At 38.5% G+C, this 18,884-nt stretch overlaps 2 protein-coding genes and 1 long non-coding RNA gene across 3 annotated transcripts; all 3 read left to right on the top strand.

The window, feature by feature from the left end:
* Positions 1–4,331: 4,331 nt before the first annotated feature.
* On the top strand, positions 4,332–8,664 carry LOC135948333 (SID1 transmembrane family member 1-like). The gene is made up of 16 exons (XM_065497554.1): positions 4,332–4,380; positions 4,854–4,885; positions 5,156–5,299; positions 5,695–5,822; positions 5,882–6,161; positions 6,249–6,335; positions 6,389–6,472; positions 6,527–6,696; positions 6,749–6,862; positions 6,913–6,951; positions 7,004–7,066; positions 7,188–7,359; positions 7,409–7,679; positions 7,728–8,048; positions 8,108–8,463; positions 8,526–8,664. The coding sequence occupies exons 3-16, from the start codon at positions 5,156–5,158 to the stop codon at positions 8,589–8,591; spliced, it is 2,295 nt and encodes a 764-aa protein (XP_065353626.1). The 5' UTR covers positions 4,332–4,380; positions 4,854–4,885; the 3' UTR covers positions 8,592–8,664.
* Positions 8,665–15,562: 6,898 nt separating this feature from the next.
* Positions 15,563–16,242, top strand: LOC135934093 (uncharacterized). Its single transcript, XR_010574066.1, has 3 exons — positions 15,563–15,693; positions 15,786–15,932; positions 16,000–16,242. It is a non-coding gene; the product is annotated as an uncharacterized LOC135934093 (long non-coding RNA).
* A 1,447-nt stretch (positions 16,243–17,689) lies between these two features.
* Positions 17,690–18,510, top strand: LOC135943235 (GDNF-inducible zinc finger protein 1-like). Its single transcript, XM_065489692.1, has 3 exons — positions 17,690–17,751; positions 17,815–18,079; positions 18,133–18,510. Exons 1-3 carry the CDS (start codon positions 17,690–17,692, stop codon positions 18,508–18,510), a joined length of 705 nt encoding a protein of 234 aa, XP_065345764.1.
* Positions 18,511–18,884: the final 374 nt, after the last annotated feature.

Genomic DNA, 18,884 nt, shown 5'->3' on the forward strand with positions numbered 1-18,884 from the left:
ATAGCTATTTCCTTTAGAATCCAATTTAAAGTAACTTGACTTGATATTGATTAAAATAGAAATTGTTACAATATTAAAAATTATTGTGAAGCAATTATTAATTACGTCTCTCTTGCAGACTTCTGTAGGACAAGAAGCCACGCAGGGCTTAGCAGGAGTTGCTGTTTTCTCCATCTGTGGGTTTTTTCAATTTGATTTAATTTCTACAAAATTCAACTAACATAATCAAACCTTGCACGCGAAAATGTATTGATTGGTGCAGTTTCTGTCCGTCATGATGGTGCGTGTGTCGTTTAGTACAAAGCGAAAGTGGACGCAATTCTCGCTCCCACCGGCGTTGTCTGGCTGGCCAGATTCCCACCTGAGCCCAGGGACGAAAATCGTGGGTCCCGTGGACTCGCACCACGACCACTGCCGCTCCGGAGAACCCTTATTCTCCTTGCCGGACGTCCAGTAATTGAAATTGGCTTTCCAGTTTGCTGCAGATCAAATTTAATAAAGCAAATATCCATATGGTGGACTGATATCGAAAAATTCTTGATTGTGGCGTTCCTCAAGAATATAGCAGCCCCTCCATCCCCACCCTAAGTTTCAGAGGCCTTTCCCGAGATTTTTAGTTGAGAATAATTATTGCAAAAATACGGTGCGACGGATGGTTTGCGTATTTTAACATGTCTAAAAGAAACACCTTTGTAAAAATTCGACATGTTAGCAAGCCCTCGTTCCTCTGCCAAGTTGTCAATGTTGAGAGTTTCCATTCCTAAAGCGCAGCACTGTTTCCAGTTGGAAAGCCATGTCATCTGGTCAGAAAAATTATATCTTAACCCCTTTTTGATGTTGAGAATTATTTTTACGGGTTTGTTTCCGAGGAGATAAGTATAATTGCCAATCGTGATCCAAAATCCGTAGGAAGCCTTGTCTTTTTTAATATTTAAATCAAATAAATGGTTATATTAACAGTCATTCCACTTACTCATCAAGTTTCCTGCCGGATCAAAAAGGGAATCCTGAAAATTAAAGCAGCTTTTAGAGTATACGATGATAGGATTAATTAAAATTGAAACATTTCTCAAACAAAGCTGATAATGCGGACATTCGACAGGGTACTGGCAGATGAAATTGAGGGCGTCGTCGCACTTTCTGTGCACCAACCCCTGCGTTTGGGGGTTGGCAGAGTTGACGAGTGCCAGACAACGCTGGAGGGATGAGGACGCGGTTCCGTTGAGCCAAAAGTCGGGCGACGAGAAGAGAGACGAGGAAACATTGTTGCCCGTCGAGCACCACGCGTACTTTTTATGCGTGTCGCAGTTTTCATCTTCATTCGAGCCGCTCGTCCAATAAGTGCCAGCTAATTGTTAATTAATTTAAGTGTCGATATTCAATTTTGTCAAACCTTTGAGGCTGGCAAGACAGTTCAATTCCTCGATTGAGGGGACAGCCAAAAGGGTCATGTTCCACGCCTTGCAAAGCAACGCTGCTTCGTTTCTCGACGCCTGTTTGGTATTAATGTAAAATATATTTTACCTTATTGAAAGGTTTGGAAATTTCAGATGTTGTTTTCGACTATTTTAGACGCTATATATTTCCTTTTTGGTTCTCATAAATGTAAATCAGTTGCAGAGTAAAAATAGTCGATACATCAAGTTCCAAATCCTTATAATGAAAACGTACGTTGACAGTCGACACGAAATATTTTCTGTTGCCGCAGTTTGATGAACCAAGAACTGAGCCCTGAGCTGAATATTTTTTTGAAATATATTTAACTAAATTCGATTAATTTTTTAGATGATTTTTACTTTTGTTTGGCTTTTGCGTTGGATTTTGCTTGAAGAAGCGTGAGAAAAAATTTAATTTCGACTATGCCAATCTAATAAGTAATACCGATAAGAAATTATTGAAATTGTCGCAAGTCAAATGACACGGAGGAGGCTAGAAATTTTTTTAAAGCTATACACATTCATCTAAAAGAAGAAAAAAATTACCGTAGTAGTAGTAGTTGTTGTTGTTGTTGTTGTGGTAGTTGTGCTTGTCATAGATTTTGATTGGGTGGTTGATTCTGCAATTACTGAGGGAACGCCTGAAATTATTTGTGTCTTATCTGTGAGTTTCGATTGCGTTGGGAGGGATAATAGGGTTGTTGATTTAAACGGAATTGCTGTCATGGTTGTTGAAAATGAAGATGAAACTTGGGCAGGAGTAGCAGTCGGCGAGGGCAAAATGGTGACGAGGGTGTTGGCCGTGGCGCCACTGCCTGCGTTAATTGAGGTTGAACTAAAGGAATCAGCGGACGTGCCGCCCGGCGGTGTTGAAGGATTGAAATCGACCGGATTATTTCCTTGAGTTATTATTGTAGTGCCTCCAGGTGAAGTTTCCGGTACTCCAGGTTCTCCAGGCACACCAGCAGTGCTCTTTTCCAAATTACCGACCAGGTTTTCAGGGGCTTGAAATGAATTTTTATAATTTATTTTCCTCTCTGCGAATTTGATCAGCATACTCGGTCCGATGCTGACTTCCGTTGTTGTTCGTGCGTCATTATTTTTCTGAGTATTCTGTGCCTCGTCAGAGCCCGCTTCTACTGTGGACGTGGACACGTAGGCGAACAACGTTGTTGGCCCCGTTTCAGTGTCCTTTTAATTAATATTAATGCGCAAAAGAGTCCTGATAATTAAATATTGGTCATGTTATGTACCTTATTGCGTTTTGGTGACGTCGTAATTCTTCTGTTCACCGTCGCATTTGACGACGCCAAGCATCTTTTGAAGCCGCAACACCTGATGATATGTTTTCTCCGAGTTTTCTTCGGAAGTTGAATTTTGATCGGAGCTGACAAGGAGTGACATTTTAAATTTAAAATCAATTTCAAAGAGTGCCAATTTTAGCTGTACCTAAATTTCCTCCACGAATGTTTACTCTGATCGACTTAATTTTGCCATTCTGTTATTAAGAACAGTTTAATTTTCATCAACAATTAAATTATACGGTTCTTACTTGATTTTTCGCTTCACCAATTCTGATGAGAATCGTGAAAATCACGCTCCAATATACAATATTCATGCCTTTTTCATGCCTGACGCTGTGGCTGGACTGAGCGAACTAATTTAATTTTTTATTGGCGTTCGAGCTCGCGTTTGTGATCGGCATCGCTCGGGCTGGCTGGTTTCCTGTTTCACGTACGAGTATTAAAATATTCAATTATTGACTGTAAAAACCAAATGTAGATTTTTCTGGGTCCAATAATTGTTATATCTTAATAAATAAATTACTTTTTTATTAACAAATAGGATAATGACGTAGAATTAAATCAAAGAGTTTGTCATTTTCTTAATTTGTTCGGTTAATATTTTCGGTGGTGGATTTACGAGATTAGAATTTTGTATATATAAGGAGCGGTCCATCTTTAACTATTTTCATTTTTTAGCTCCTGTTGCCAACTCTGTTTGAGCTGGTGAAATTTGATTTTTATTTCACTGCATACGCTCTACGCTCCTGCTTGCATCCGTTTTCGCCGCTCTCGTCAGAGCTTCCTGTCCGATTGGCCGCATTTTCCAGAAAATAGAAAGGCAGATTTTTCTCTTGGAAAAATTAATTTACGAAGATTTTATATAGATATGGTTTTTTTCTGAAGATACAATTTAAATCAGAGCTGCAACATAAACATTATTAGAAATCGATGCCAGATGAGAAATTGGATTAATACTCTCCAAGATAATAACACATACACATCTCTATTTTTAAAGAAATAAAATCCGTCTTAATCACAAAATAATTTCTTGGTGTAAGAAGTAAAATATGAACTGCTGGTTTGATATATTTATTAAATATTGTTGTGCTGGTTCGTCATCGACGCTTTACTTCCTGTCACTGCTGGTGAGCGCGTTGTGCAGCACCGATTTTGACGTGAATTTTTCCAGGCAGTAAAAAAATCACGACACTCAATTTCTTTTTCGTTTGGTCGGCATCATCGTCTTAATATTTTTTATGTTTCCTAGGGTTTTTTGGATTTTTCAAAAATGATTACTTTTTAATGAAAAAATTCCTCACAAATTAAATCTTAATTTTTAATTGCGTCACACATTTTTGTACAGCTTCTGCAGTGCGCTTTAAGCAAAACAAATATTCTTTACTCTTTTTATGCAACGGGAATATATTTATCCGATCTCGCTAATGTTTTTGGAATTATTTTCCTTTTAATATGTAGTCCTATGCTTTTCAGTTTTCGCTGCAGGGGTCAGCAGGCGGCGGCAGTAAAAGTAGTGCTCGAGTCGCGATCTCCGCCGCATCTCAATGAAAGGCCGCTGCCTCGTTTAACTCGGCAAGCGCACACTCACAATTTGTGCTCATTGCGCCGCACGTCTCGTTGCTCTCCGCTTCAAGTTGACGGTATGTTTTTCTTCTTTAAAGTCCAAGACTTTTCATACCGATGCGTTTTCCTGATTTAATTTTAATTTCAATACAACTAATTCATAATTTTAATATCTGTGATTGGATAATTGGGGTAAAAATGTGGAAAAATTCATTTTGTCCTTCTTAAGACTCGCCGAAAATTGATTGCGTCTTCACGTAATTATTTTCGAAATGTTTTTAGTTCTTTCGCAGTAAGAGCAGTCTCATGGGTGCGGAGACCGCGCCGATGACTAATTTCGCCGCTTTTTCCTCCTCAGCAGCTGCGTGCGGCTTTGTGATAACACTCGCGCGCGTCTCGCGCTCGCTCGGATGCTCTTTTTTGCGGAGCAATTCTCTAGAAAATGAATAATATTTGCCATATCATTTAATCTCGCTTATAAATTCAGCCTAATCTCATCCTATCTGACGTATTTCTCATCATACAAAATTATCTATTTGTAATTTTTCAGACAAAGAGCCGAGCCGTGGGCCAAAATTTCAGGTATTTCATTTTTAAATTTAGAAATAATAAACCAGATATTGCTTTTGAAAATAATTAAATAAAACTCACCATTTTTCAGAAAATAAAATTTTCATCCGTTCAAGATTGCTTAAAAATGAGTCACATTTTTATTTTTATTTATTTTCTAACTTCTTTGGTTGGTTCTTTTTACATTTCGCCATGCTGATACGAATTTCCTGCGTATGTGGGCGAATGAAGCACATGACGTAAATATTATTGTATTCGCAATTATTTATTATATTCAATTAGATGAAGCTTGCTTGGGCTGTGCTGCTTTGTTTTTGCGGCCAATCGCTCGCCACCACGTACATCGGAAATGGCACCATCGGAGTCAACTACGCCTACTCCCTGAAAACTGAAGACTCGCTCATCATCAGATATGAACTTTCCAAGGTAATTTTTAATTAAAGAACGTCTTTGAGGAAGTTTCTGAGCACACCAATCGATTCCTGAGGGTCGAATTAGGTAAAATCGATATTTTTTCCGACCAAAAAGTGCAGCGCGACGTGCGAACCTTTTTTCCCGCCAAAACAATATGAATTTTGCGCATGCGTGAGAGCTGGCTGGATCAGAAAAAGAAGTTATTCGTAAAGGCGGTCTCTCTGCAAGTGCTCAAAGCAGCTCTAATGCATGCGCACTTCTCGCATTCATATTGTTCTGGCGGGAAAAAACGGTTCGCACGTCGCGCTGGACTTTTTGGACGAGAAAAATATCCAATTTACCTAATTCGACCCTCAGGAATCGATTGTTGAGCTCAGAAACCTCCTATAATTAATAAATTTTCTAAGCTGGACGCGAACCACCCTTCAAGGGTGCACATCAGCACCGTGAACGGCAGCGTCGACTACCCCATCTTCGTGATTTTGAGACAGGGCCGCGACGTCGTCAACTGGGACATGCCGTACTGGAGCTCCAGGTCGATAAATTCATTTATAATTATTGATTAATTGTTCCTCTAATTGCCTTTATTTTCAGTGGTCAGAAATACAACTTTGTGGCGCGCACCGTGTGTCCCTTCATGACAGACTCGCTGTTCGTGATTGTGACGTCGCCGAACGAGCCGCCCGTCGACGTGAACGTGCGGGTGACGCTGCAGAAGTCGTACCTGCTGACGGCCGACACGACGGTCGACACCAGCGCCACGCCCAGTCAGCCCAGGTACTTCCGGTTCGAGTTCCCGGCCAACACGACGGTCGTCTTCGTCGAAGCCAAGAGTCCCAATGACTCCTGCGCCATGCTTTTCCTCTTTAAATCGGTAAAGACCGGTTACGATTAGTATGTATACACATTATGAAAAACCAGGTTACAATTAGGATTTTTATGTATACGTTTATTATTACAGTGCTCGGCGCACGATCTCATTGAGCACGCGTTTTCAGACGAGAGCTACAGGCAGACGATTACTAAAAAAGGGGGAATGATGGTTCACGTAAGAGACTAAAAATTAAAAGATGCCTTTTTATAAATTTCTTACAATTGCAGCGGAAATATTACCCTAAAGGCCACTTTTACGTTGGCTTTGTAGTCTTCGCGAACGACGATAATTGCTTGGATGACGGAACCTATGTAATGATGAAGTAAATTTGGCTTTTGAGACGGTCAAATTTTTCCTCATTGTAGACGCCGATCAACGCGACTCCTATTTCGGTACCAGTACGGATCAAGAACATCAGCCTCACCATCCATGACATTTCTGACGTGGAAACCATCGCGAGTGTGGTCAAGGACATTGGTTTTATCTACGCCGTCATCTTCGGATTAGTCATGATCTTGGCTCTATACCATTTTGGGTGAGCTCTTTTAAAATTTTAAACCGGAATTAACCTTGTTTATTTTATTCAGAATGAAGTTGGTGAAGCACTGCCGAAAGAGAAATTTAAGGCACATACCAGGCATGGTTCCTGTCCTTCCTCCGGTTCTGCAGCCTCTGTTGCCAGACATTAATGCTGATGGCGGGTATTTGTTTTAGAAATTTAGCTTTCGCGTTATTGGTTTAGATATTTCAGGAACCAAGACAATAACTCAGATGCTGAGGAGGAAGACAGGTTTGACTGTTGATATATTTAAAGAACTTCGTATTGATAGACATTTTAATAGCGATGAACTACATTCAAATGAAAGCATAAATAACGCACGGCACGAAATGATCATCAAGTTCACGTAAGTTCCTGAGTAAGAATTCCAGGGATCTATATCTTAGATACTCGAAATGCGCAACTCACCACGTGCTGGTTTTCGCGCCTTTCTAACGGCTTTAGGGACTTTAAATCATCATTTCTAGACGAGGCGAAAAAATCATGGTGTCCGACCTGTGCTGGCACGACCTCAAGCAGCTCAAGGAGGCCACGCAACTGTTCGCCTGGATCCTGATCGCGGTCATGATCTACAACGGACTGCCTGTGATCTACATGATGCTCGTGTACCAGCTCAACATCCATAAAACCGGAGACATGGTAACAAAAACATGTCTTAATTCCCTAATTATCAGAGAAATCAACTTAGGACTGGTGTTACTACAACTTCTACTGTGCCCACCCTTGGATGTTCTTCTCCGACTTCAACCACATCGTGTCCAACGTTGGCTACGGCATCCTTGGAGTGACATTCAACGCCATCGTCTATTGGGAGGAACGCAAATCCAGGGAATTGAACCTTGACACTGGCATTCCCTCGCAGTACGGCCTCTACTACGCCATGGGCTGGTCCTTGTTCGCGGAGGGCGTGTCCAGCGCTTGTTACCACATTTGTCCTAACAACTTCAACTTTCAAATTGGTACCATAGAAATATAAGCAAGAAAATTATTATGACAATGGTTTCCAGACACGTGCTTCATGTTCGTGATTTGCGTGGTGTGCCTGCTGGCGCTGTACCAGAAGCGCCACCCGAGCATCACGCTTCATCCCAAGAAAGCGTTCATCTTCCTTGCGATTTTGTGTTCCATCGGTTGGGTTGGAGAGCTTCTCGACGAATACCTTTGGTGGCGATTCCTGTTCTCCTTCCTGCACATGACCGCCACCTACCTCTGCGCATTCCACATGTACTACTTCGGCCAGGGAAGCATCCTTTCTCCCCAGTATAGCTTCCGGCACATCGAGTGGCTGAAACCAAAGTACCGCGTCAGATTCATCTTGATATCCTTGTGTAAGTTGTCCTGATATATGTGATTCCTTCAACTCTCATCTCTTTTCCTTTCTGCGCAGTCGTCATCGTGAACTTTGCGCTGAGTGTGGTAGGCCTTGCGCAGCAACCAGATTCCTTCGCATTCTACATTCTGACAATTCTGATCACCAACTTGGGCATGGGCACGGTGCACTACTTTATATCCAAATGCTGTCACGGCGAGGGCTGCATCAGGCTTCTGCCGCTGTTTCTCTTCTTGCTCAGCGCTGGCTTCGGAATCACGGCCTTCTACTTCTTCCAAATCAAAACCACGGAATGGGAAGTCAATCCGGCCACGTCAAGGACGTACAACCAGCCCTGCAATGTGCTCGGATTCTTCGACTCGCATGACATCTGGCACACTTTATCCTCATTCGCGCTTTTCTTCTACTTCCTTGTAAGCATTTAAAGACAAGAGAGCTTTTTTTAAGTATTAAGATTTCTTTTTATTTTTAACAGGTCCTCTTAAATATTGATAAGCACCTGCAGGATGTACCCCGTGACCAAATTCAAGTTCTGCTCTGATTTGTATTTGTTAAAGCTTATATCTTTAACTTATATCTTAAGAATTTTAATTAAAAAGCGAGTTTTAAACATTTTCTGTAGAACAAGTGTTTCGATTTGACTTAAATACCATCTTTGATGAAGTTTCTGAGCACACCAATCAATTTCTGAAGGTTTAATTAGGTATACTGGATTTATTTTCGACCAAAAAGTGCAGCGCTACGTGTGAACTTTTTTCCCGCCAATACAATATGAACATAAATGTGCCGAGAAGTGCGCATGCGTGACAGCTGAAAAAGAAGTCGTTCGTACAGGTATGGTGTCTCTGCAAGTGCTCAAACCAGCTCTCAAGCATGCGCAGCTCCCGCATTCATATTGCTTTGGTGGAACGAACATTTTATTTCTTTTTCACAAAAAAGAACGCTCGCAAAGGCAGCAAGTCAGCAACCGGCGAAGCACAGAAGTGTAGAACGTTGCATATCATTTTCAATTAATTAAACTTTCAATTAATTATTTCGTATTAAAATAAAATGGTTAACGATCAATAGCTTTTAATAAAATTACTATCAAGATTTTTTAACTAAAAAGCACAGCAATTTTATGCCACCGAAAACTTTGATGCGTATTTAGTGTGTTTTATTTCCTGCTGTTCGCTAAATTTGGTAAATTTTAATAAATAATAATCTAGTTATTAAGTACCAAATTAATGCGAGAAACTTTCATTAAGTTAAAAAATTATGAAACAACAATAATATAACAGAGGCATTATTTTATATGAAAATTAAATTTCTAGAAAATAATTCAAAGGTTGTTTAACTCAATTTTTAACAAACGCAGGAACCTGCGTCTCACTGCGTCAGCACAACATTTTCCAACTGCCACCTGTCGGATGTTGTTGGAAAACTCGTTATTTATTGTGCGCCTGACAATCAAAACGGACCAATTTTATGGATCCGAAAAATTAAAAGCTGCCTCTTTCCTGTTCAAAATATGTCATTGTGGTTTAGATATTATATTCTCAACGACTTTTAATTTAAAGATGTCGAAACTATAAAATATCGATCAGCTGGCAACCCTAGCTATAGTGCTTGCCAGCGCCACCAAACCGTAACTAGAAGGTGTGTTTATAGCTGGCCTCGCAATCGAAGGTGTTCGCTGCTTTGTCTTCCACATGCTGAGGTGGGCCCCCTCTTCACACTTATCTCTGCAAAAGTTGGCTTTTATAACTATTTTGAACAAGATCTTTCGCTACAAGGGGCTCCTCAAGAAGAAAGTTTGTAAGACGCAAACGTCAATTAGAGAGAGCACAATGAATTAATTTCGTTATTTGAATTTTAGCTCCACCACATCGGAAAAAGTTGTTCGAAGCAGTGATGCTTCATAGAGGAAAGTATAGAAACAAACAAGTCTGGCAACTTTTTACATATCTTGAGCCGCACAAAACAGTTGAATTTTTTTCAACTTCAGAAGTAGAATGTCTTTTAAAATTTGAGGCGAAACCTGGGCAGACTGAAGAACCAGGTTATCGAGTCCCAATAGAAGAGGTAGAACTAGGAGAAAAGGAAAGCAGTAAAAAATAAATACTAATTTTGTTTTGTTTCTCTCAGGTTCTGCGGTACCTTGGTCAATTAGCACCTAACCTGAAACAACTGCAGGTACTGGGAATGTCTTATTGTAAAAATATATATGCTTATTCATATGCAAAAGCCTACGGCTCGAGACAAGTGCCACTGATCTCATATGCCAAATGAAAAATCTAACGCATATCTCGTTCGTGGGTGCTAAATTAAAATTTTCGGGATTTGCGAGCATCTGCATAAGGACATAGAAAATTTGCAGGAAATCAAGGCAGATAGAATTTCTGCTGACGTTGATCGAAAATCTATGAAGATGACCCTGGAGTCTTTCGAATCTACATTCGACCACCAAGAGTACGCTTATAAGAGGGATTATCTAAATAAGATTTGCATTTATTTAAAGAAAACAGACGCTGTTGAACACTTCCGGAAAGCTTATCTCAAATTCTGTGTTCTTGATTTGGATTTCCTTGACTCAATTCCAGAGTTAACGCATTTGAAGGTATTTAAATTTTATATCTGTTAAATAGAGGCTGTTAAAAATGTTTTTATTTTGCAGAAAATTGAGCATTTTTGGGAAGGAACAGTACAGGTGGAGCCCATCCTGAGCAAAGTTGGAGGACATTTGAAACAACTTTTCCTCTATCGCATTCCGCAAGAATCGAAAACCACGTTCAAACACATTTTTGAACACAGCGAAAGCTTGGAGTCCCTCGATTTAAGAAATTCGTATATTGCAGATGATGACGAGCCGATAAACTCTTTCGGAAAGCTGAAAGAATTCTACTGCAAACAGCGGTAATACGATTTTAACTGATTTGTAGAAATCTTATTCTTATTTTCTTCTAATTCACAGTAAAATGATTCCCATCACACTCAACAGTATTCTTTCCGCGCCACTTCTTCAAAAAGTTGTAATCAAGTCCTTCCATTGCATATTTGAGCTGGGTGACAAAGAGGCACTTTGCAATCGGATAAAAAACGGCGAGATTTTGACCAAAGTTCGAGAATTTGAGATCGAAGATTTCAAAGATCACGATCCGAATGAAAATCACTTGAACAGATTGATTAGCGAAGTTGATGAAGTGGTTTCTCCTTTACGCATTGCTACCTTGATTGAGAAGTGTTTTCGTCTCGATCAGCGTGATAAAAAATACTATACTTTTCATTGCGGATGCCAATGTAATAATAACTATAATTGAAATTTCAGCAACAGAAATAATTTAACTTTCGCAAATAAAGCAGGACGTCTTAGAAGATATTTCGAATCTTATAAGGTCCGAATTAGGTTAGGCGACAAATTTTTCCAACCGGAAGTTCAGAGTGGCGTAGCTTGAAAACTTGTAAAGCCTGAAATGGCAAATTTGTGTAAATAAAATTAATTTGCCATTAATTAGACCTCGGTGCGGGGAGGCGAAAAAGGTGGCCACATTAGTGGGGCGGATTATGGCACCGTTTTTTATAGCTCGACCTTGAAACACTGTACAATGCAAGCCTTATGCCCAGCGTTGTCATTTTCTGGCATGGTTGCGTTGCCGTAATCCGCCCCCTAGTCTACGCCAAATGTTTTTGAATATCGATATATATCGTCTGGAAAAACATCGATATTAAAATATCGTCCTATTTAACCAATGGGGCGGATTACGGCACTCTTTTTTGGCTCGGCCTTGAGCACTATGTGGCAACTACCTGCAGCAGATGGATGAAACAATTAAAAAAAAATTTGATTCAGGTTTTTGTGCACCTTAATGGGCTTTTATTTTATTAGTTTATTATTTTTACGGGCCAACAACTGTCGTCCAAAGATAAAATTATTTGAATTTATTTTCTGCGTAAAAGCTCTTAGGAATTGTTATTCCTTAACGTACAATTTGACAAAGATTTTTCAAATTTTATATACTTATTCATTCTTATGTACGAGTGTCAGAAGTAGAGGATATTTATGTATGTGTCTAAGGATAAGCTAAATCTAAAAAAAAAACACTGCTGTCGAAACACCACATCTTCCATATTATCGGTTGTGCTCTTACAGCTTTTATAGGCTCATTATCTCCATTTTCTTTTCCAAGTGCTTATGTCGAACATGAACATTCAAGTTACCTATCTACTGCTCTGTCGAGTAATGGCAAAGTTGGCAGTGGAATTTCTTTCGTTTCAGATGCTCTCCTGTTTCTCGTGCTCGATTCTATTTTGAGCTGAGGCGAAATATTTCTTGCAATCACGTAAGGCGGTGCACTTTTCCAGCTTTCCTTTGTGCATGCACCTGGAGTGATAGGAAATAGCGAGATACACCTTGTTGCATTCGCAGCATTTGCCTCTACGGTCATGTTTTCTACTGTTGTTTGATACAGTTTTGGAAGAAGCAGAAGATTTTCTCTGCAATTCCACTGCCTTTGCTCCCCGATCGTTGTTTCTCTTCAAATCCAAGTTTTTGTTGTCGCCTGACGAAGGTCCTGAAGTGGCGGGATCTTGCTCATTCTTCTTAGATTCAGCGCATTGAATTTGGAATACTTGCTCGATGTCCTCGAGGTCCAGGAGTTGGTCAATTTCCGGAAATAGTTTATTCTGTTCAATCTCTTCTTGCAATCCATCATTTTCGGCCTTATAGCTGACATCCAATTAGAAAATTAGCAACACATTTTTAAGTTTAACAAATTAAATTAATACCTCTCTTGTTGTAGCGGAATAGGATCTAGCTCATTGCTTGTTTCGACAATTTCCACGCATTGAATATCGAGTCCTTGCTCCAGATCCAAGAATTGGATTGTTTCCTGACAGAGAACTTCATTTCCACTTCCCCCTTCTTGCCTAAATTCATCTGTTCCGACTTCTGAGCTATAATAAAATAGAAAATTTACCAATTTTCCAATTTAAATATGCAAATAGGGAATTTCTACCTGCTTTCTTCTTGTTGAACTGGAAAAAAGGCTTGGCCTGACTTTTCTTTTTCGAGGGGCATTTCAGCAGAAAGGATTCTTTCTCCAAACTAACACCAACTCGAACAATCAAGACGGGAGAGAGAATCCGATTGAAGAAATGAGATGAGCGTCTGGAATGCGAAATATTCACAATATTTTCTCTTCAATTTCTACAAAAATCTGGCAGAAAAAAATAAACTCATTATTTTAAAGGCCTGCCAAAGGACATATTTTCCAGAGAAATTAACCAAAATGTCATTAAAAAATGTTGAATAATACGAATTGTAACAGTCTTAAGCATGGAAAAATCAAAATATGTTGTCAGAACACGCAAATAAACTCACAAAAACATTTGAATGAAGAATTAAGTTTCGAGATTAAATTTATTCTAGTTAAAAAGCAACAGAGGGAACACAACATGACAACAGAATTGATGGCAAATTCTTTTTTTAATTACAGATATGGTACGCAAAAGCTTATATTCTTATAATTAACATGGTTTGGATAAAAAAAACAAGTTGGGTTCATGTTATTGAGCTTTATTTGGTTAGTATATTTATGTTACAAGCCAACAACCATCGTCCAACTTAAAATTTAATTGAAATTATTTTGTACGTAGAAACTTTTGGGAATAGCAGATTCCTTTATTTATATACAATTTAACAAGTTTTAAAAAATGTTACATCAGCATTGATATACTAATATAGTCAAGGAGTAATGGATTTATATATGTGTAAAGGTATCAACTAAAATCTATAAAATGCTACACCAAGAAAATGACATATACTCAAGTCAATCACTCTGCAGCCATTCCAGGACATCTTCCATACCGATTGTGCCTATAAATTGCACCAAGGCTCATTTCTCTACCACATTTGAGACATTTTTCCATTTTGTGATACATCTTGACATGCCTTTTCAATTCACCCTCTGAAACAAACATCTTGCCACACTTCTGCTGTTCACATTTGATTTTCTTTTCCGAATGCATCAGTCGAACATGAGCTTTCAAGTTACCCTTGTACCCTGTCGAGTAATGGCACAATTGGCAGCGGAATTTCTTTCGTTCCTGATGCTCCTGGTGCTCGTGTTCGATTCTCTTTTGAACAGATGCGAAATATTCCTTGCAATTAAGAGAGGCGGTGCACTTTTCCAACTTTCCATTGTGCTTGTTCCTGGAGTGATGGGAAATAGCGAGATACACCTTGTTGCATTCGCAGCATTTGCCACTACGGTCTTCTTTTCTTCTCTCGTTTGATCCAGATTTGGAAGGAGCAGAAGACTTACTCTTTAATTCTGCTTCTTTGATTTCCTCCTTTCCACGGTGGTTGTTTTTCTTCAAATTCAAGTCCTCTTTGTTTTCTCCTGATGAAGGGCCTGGAGTGGGATCTTGCTCAGGGTTTAGTATTTTTGTGCTTTGAATTTGGAGTTCTTCCTCGTATTCCATGAGGAATTGGTTAATTTCCGGAAACAGTTCATATTGTTCTAACTCTTCCAGCATCAGGAAACCATCATTTGCGGCCTCAGAGCTGATTTATTCAAATACAAAATTAAGCAATACATTTCTAGTCAAAACAAATTAAAATTAGTACCTCTCTTTTTCCTGTGGAATGGGATCAAGATCATTGCTTGTTACAACAATTTCTTCGCATTGAATTTCGAGTCCTTGCTCGATTTCCATGAGATATTGCATATTTTCCTGCGAGAGATCATCATTTTGATCCTTCTCTGCTTGCCTAAGCCCATCTGCTTGAGCCTCAGGCCTATAAACAAATTAATATTTTACCAAATTCCTAATTTAAATATCCAAGTATTAATTTTTTACCTGTGTTCTTCTTCTTGAACTTGAAAATAGGCTTGACCTGACGATTCTTTATCGAGAGGCATTTCAACAGAAGGGATTCTACCTTCAAACTAACACACGCACTATATAACAATCAAGACGGGAGAATGAGTCCGATTGAAGGAAAGGGATGAGCGCGTCTGGAACGCAAAATATTCATGATATTTTCTCCTCTATTTGTTGAAATATCTGGTTAGAATAATAATATAGGTAAACACTCATTAATCTCGAAGACCTGCCGAAAAAAAATATTTTCGAGAGATATTTCAAAAATAGGTAGCATTCGCATGGAGACATAAAATATAAATTTTACAAACTACCAAAAATGCTTTTATTAAAAATTTTTGAATTTAAATACTATACAGCTAGGATCGGAGGTGAAAAATTGATAGAAAAAAAGATTCGCGAGCACTCGAGATGAAAACAAGGTCACGGAACACGGAAGGCCTCAGATGCGAGTCTGGCTCTGACTTGATGTTGAACTTGACCTTTTCTCCCTCCACGCAGCGCAGAGTGACATCAGTTAATCCAAACTGAACCTTTATATAGCCGCAAAAACAGTTTTTTAACAATTTGTGGCGATAACGGAATGACGAACTTGAAAGGAGTCAAACGCCAAAACACCAATAATAACAATTTAATGTGCGCAACGGTCGGAGCAGCAGCCCTGGTCCATCGCGCGTCCCAAGAAGAAATCACAATGAGGCTCGGATTTGTCTTCCTCCTCAGCCTCGCGGTTTGCGCCGCACAAACTTCTCAGAGCGATGTCTACTTTCCAGCTCCTTGTAAGCACTTTTCAATTTTTAATCTTAATCAACAATATTTAAACGATTTTTGGCCCAATTGCTAAATTTTGAACTCACATTTTCCCTCACAGATTTTGACGAAGGAGAAAATTTGAGTAGCGATAATTGTGGAATCGAATCATCTCAGAACCAGTCGGCCGTTTTTGTTAAAAACATTCGTGCTGAAATATATTGCGAGCCATTTATAGCTATTTCTCAAACGACTATTCTTGGACTAGGTATAACATATGAATACATCGCATCTAGGTTTAAAAATATTAACGACCAAAATTTTGTACTGTCTAGAAAGATGCTCTTTCCATAAAGGTTTTACGGCCGCTGGTTCATCAGGGGCATTGTCAGCTCTGGAATATCGAGAAAAGTGATGATTGATGGTGAAGAAAGATCGTTGTGTCACCCGAATCAATACTCCTTGTTCACTGACGTCGCAAGTTACATGGACTGGTTCGTGGAAAACACGCCGGAAATTTCGTTCCGAAATTAATTCAAAAGAAGTTACGAGTTTTGAATAGAAAAATTTACATTGACTCTTTTCTGAATAAATTAAATTGCTTTAATAAAGTTGTGATTGCTCGTTTTTTTAAGTTAATAACCCACAAAAACTGTATTATTATTATAGCAGAATCTATATTTTGTGCTTATCACACGCATTTCAGAGAAGATATCAAAGAGATTAATTGAGACCGTGAACTTTCGTACGTGGCCAAGTCTCACATATTTATCATCTGGTGAGAATTCAAGCTTCTGTTTTTGCAACTACACTGGGTAGCTAAAATGAAGCTAATAATAATTATAATTCTAGAAAGCACAAAAACGAAAAAGATTTATTTTAATCACACTTAAACATAAAAGGTGTGGATAAAATGAAACAAATTTGTTTCAGGTTATTGAGCCTCTTTGTATTTGATAAGTTTGTTGGTTTTACAAGCAACCAACCGTCGTCCAATGTATTAAATTTATTATCTACAGAATCAAATAGGAAATTTACGAAATTTCAAATTTTAATAATCAAATATTGATTTTTTACCTGTTTTCTTCTTGTGCAACTGGGAAAACGGCTTGGCCGAACGTTTCTTTATCGAGAGGCATTTCAGCAGAAGGAATTCTATCTCCAAACTAACGGAAACTCGAACAATATAACAAGATGGGGGAAATCGTCCGATTGAAGAAAAAGAAGCGTCGGGAATGCGAAATATTCACGATATTTTCTTTTCAAAAATCTGGTTGAAAAAAAATGAAGACTTGTTGTAAAAAGGAATGAAAACTAGATATTTCAAATAAGTAGCATTCATGGGGACATTGATGAAATATCGTACCGTACCTAAAACGAATTTATTAATGAATATTTTGAATATCAATGTTGGCTAAGAGCTATAAAAATGTATAGGAATTATTGTTGAATGCTTAGCACGAAAATTTGCGTGCAATAAAATATGAATTTATTATTTTACACGATTTAAATACAACGCGGAGCAATCAAAAGTTAATATCAAAACACGTTTATGAATAATATTAATTAATCAAAGCTATGGAATTGTTGTCAAACTTAGAAATAACATTATGTAATCAGAAAACTAAATGAACTCAACCAAAATGAAAGATTTCAAATTCTTGTTGAATAATATTGACACTAATATGAGAATGTTAGGAATTTCTTTCTCTTTTCTGCCACTGCCAGAATTGAAAAATGTGTAGCTCTTATTTACAAAAAAAATGTATTTTTAAAATTTAGAAAAGGTTGTTTAAATATTGAGCGCTTTTGTCTGATTGTGGTTCAGCGTGTGGATGAATGAATGTCAGGAATGACGAATTATTTTAAAAATGTTTCTCTTTAAGAAACACCACGATAAACCGATAAACGCCAAGAATTATTCTCGTTCCAGCCGCTCTCCTTCTTTTATCAGTTTAACTCCTCTTTTCGTCTTGATCGCTGGTCGAGTTGTGGATCCGTCAAAATTTTCAATCCTGCTGCGTAATGCCGCGCGTAAAAGGGAAGCCAAGGCGAGTTATTATTCAAAATTCACCAGAAATATTCAGGTACTGATGACGAATAAATATAAGCTTCATTTGAAACGGGATTAATATTCTCGTTTTTTTCAGCTGGTCTGACGACGAAACAGATGGATTGAGAAAAGGAGAGACTGAAAAAAATGAAGTTTCTCTGCAAGAAACTGTCCAGAAATCTGGATCTCAGCAGGGCTCGGAATCCGGGAAAACTGGTGCTGAGAAAAATCCTATTCCAGGACCTTCGTCAAAGGATTCAAATTTGAAGAGAAACAACGACCGTGCCAAGAAGGAAACCCAGGAGAAAAAATCCACTTCGATTGATGCGGACTCTAACAAAATCAGAAAAAAGATAGAAGTGGTGAATGCGGCGAATGCCACAGGGGCTATGAAAATATTTCCTATCACTCCAAGAAGAAGCACAATAAAGAGTTGAAAAAGTGCACCACCCATGGTTGCAAGATCTATTTCGTCTCAGATCAGAAGAGAAGCGAACACGAGCAACAGGAGCATCAGGAACGAAAGGAATTCCAATGCCAATTTTGCCATTACTCGGTAGAGCAGAAGGGTGACTTGAATAGACATGTTCTTCGGAAGCATTCGGAGAAGAAAATCAAATGCAGACAGCAAAAGTGTGGCAAGATGTTTGCTTCAAAGGCGGATTTTAGAGATCATGTCAGGAGGTATCATAAAATGGCAAAATGTCCCAAATGCTGTAGAAAAATGAGCCTGAAAGCAATGTACGATCACAACCGGTATGGAAGATGTCCTGGAAAGGTGGTGGAAGTGTGATGACTTTATAAGTGCAACCCTTGCGCAGTCTTAACTCCGTAACCTCAATATCCATAATTCACTTTTATTTCAAGATAAATCCAATCAGGGAAAACATTTTAACAAAATCAGCTAAATGAAAAGATCCATCTCATGACACTCACAGCTTGAAAACTTGTAAAGCCTGATATGGCAAATTTGTCAAAATAAAATATTAATTTCCATACCTAAATGTTGTTTTTTACTGGAACGACTTATTACAGGTACAAATATTGCCTTTTTCGAGTGAATCGGTGTGAAAATTATAATATTAAAGATATTAAATTTATTTTCGACATGATTTTAGGAATTTGAGGTTCAATTAATATTTTCCGAGATTTTTGTGTGCAAATGTC

The sequence above is a fragment of the Cloeon dipterum genome, chromosome 1, assembly GCF_949628265.1.
Source record: "Cloeon dipterum chromosome 1, ieCloDipt1.1, whole genome shotgun sequence".
NCBI lineage: Eukaryota > Metazoa > Arthropoda > Insecta > Ephemeroptera > Baetidae > Cloeon > Cloeon dipterum.

What these genes read in the sequence shown, in the direction of transcription:
- LOC135948333 (XM_065497554.1), top strand. Translation starts at nt 5,156, where the DNA reads ATGAAGCTTGCTTGGGCTGTGCTGCTTTGTTTTTGCGGCCAATCGCTC. An exon ending in TCAGATATGAACTTTCCAAG is followed by an intron (nt 5,300 to 5,694) that starts GTAATTTTTAAT and finishes AAATTTTCTAAG; the next exon opens with CTGGACGCGAACCACCCTTC. An exon ending in GCTTGGATGACGGAACCTAT is followed by an intron (nt 6,473 to 6,526) that starts GTAATGATGAAG and finishes TCCTCATTGTAG; the next exon opens with ACGCCGATCAACGCGACTCC.
- LOC135943235 (XM_065489692.1), top strand. Translation starts at nt 17,690, where the DNA reads ATGCCGCGCGTAAAAGGGAAGCCAAGGCGAGTTATTATTCAAAATTCA. An exon ending in AATTCACCAGAAATATTCAG is followed by an intron (nt 17,752 to 17,814) that starts GTACTGATGACG and finishes CGTTTTTTTCAG; the next exon opens with CTGGTCTGACGACGAAACAG. An exon ending in TCAGAAAAAAGATAGAAGTG is followed by an intron (nt 18,080 to 18,132) that starts GTGAATGCGGCG and finishes TATCACTCCAAG; the next exon opens with AAGAAGCACAATAAAGAGTT.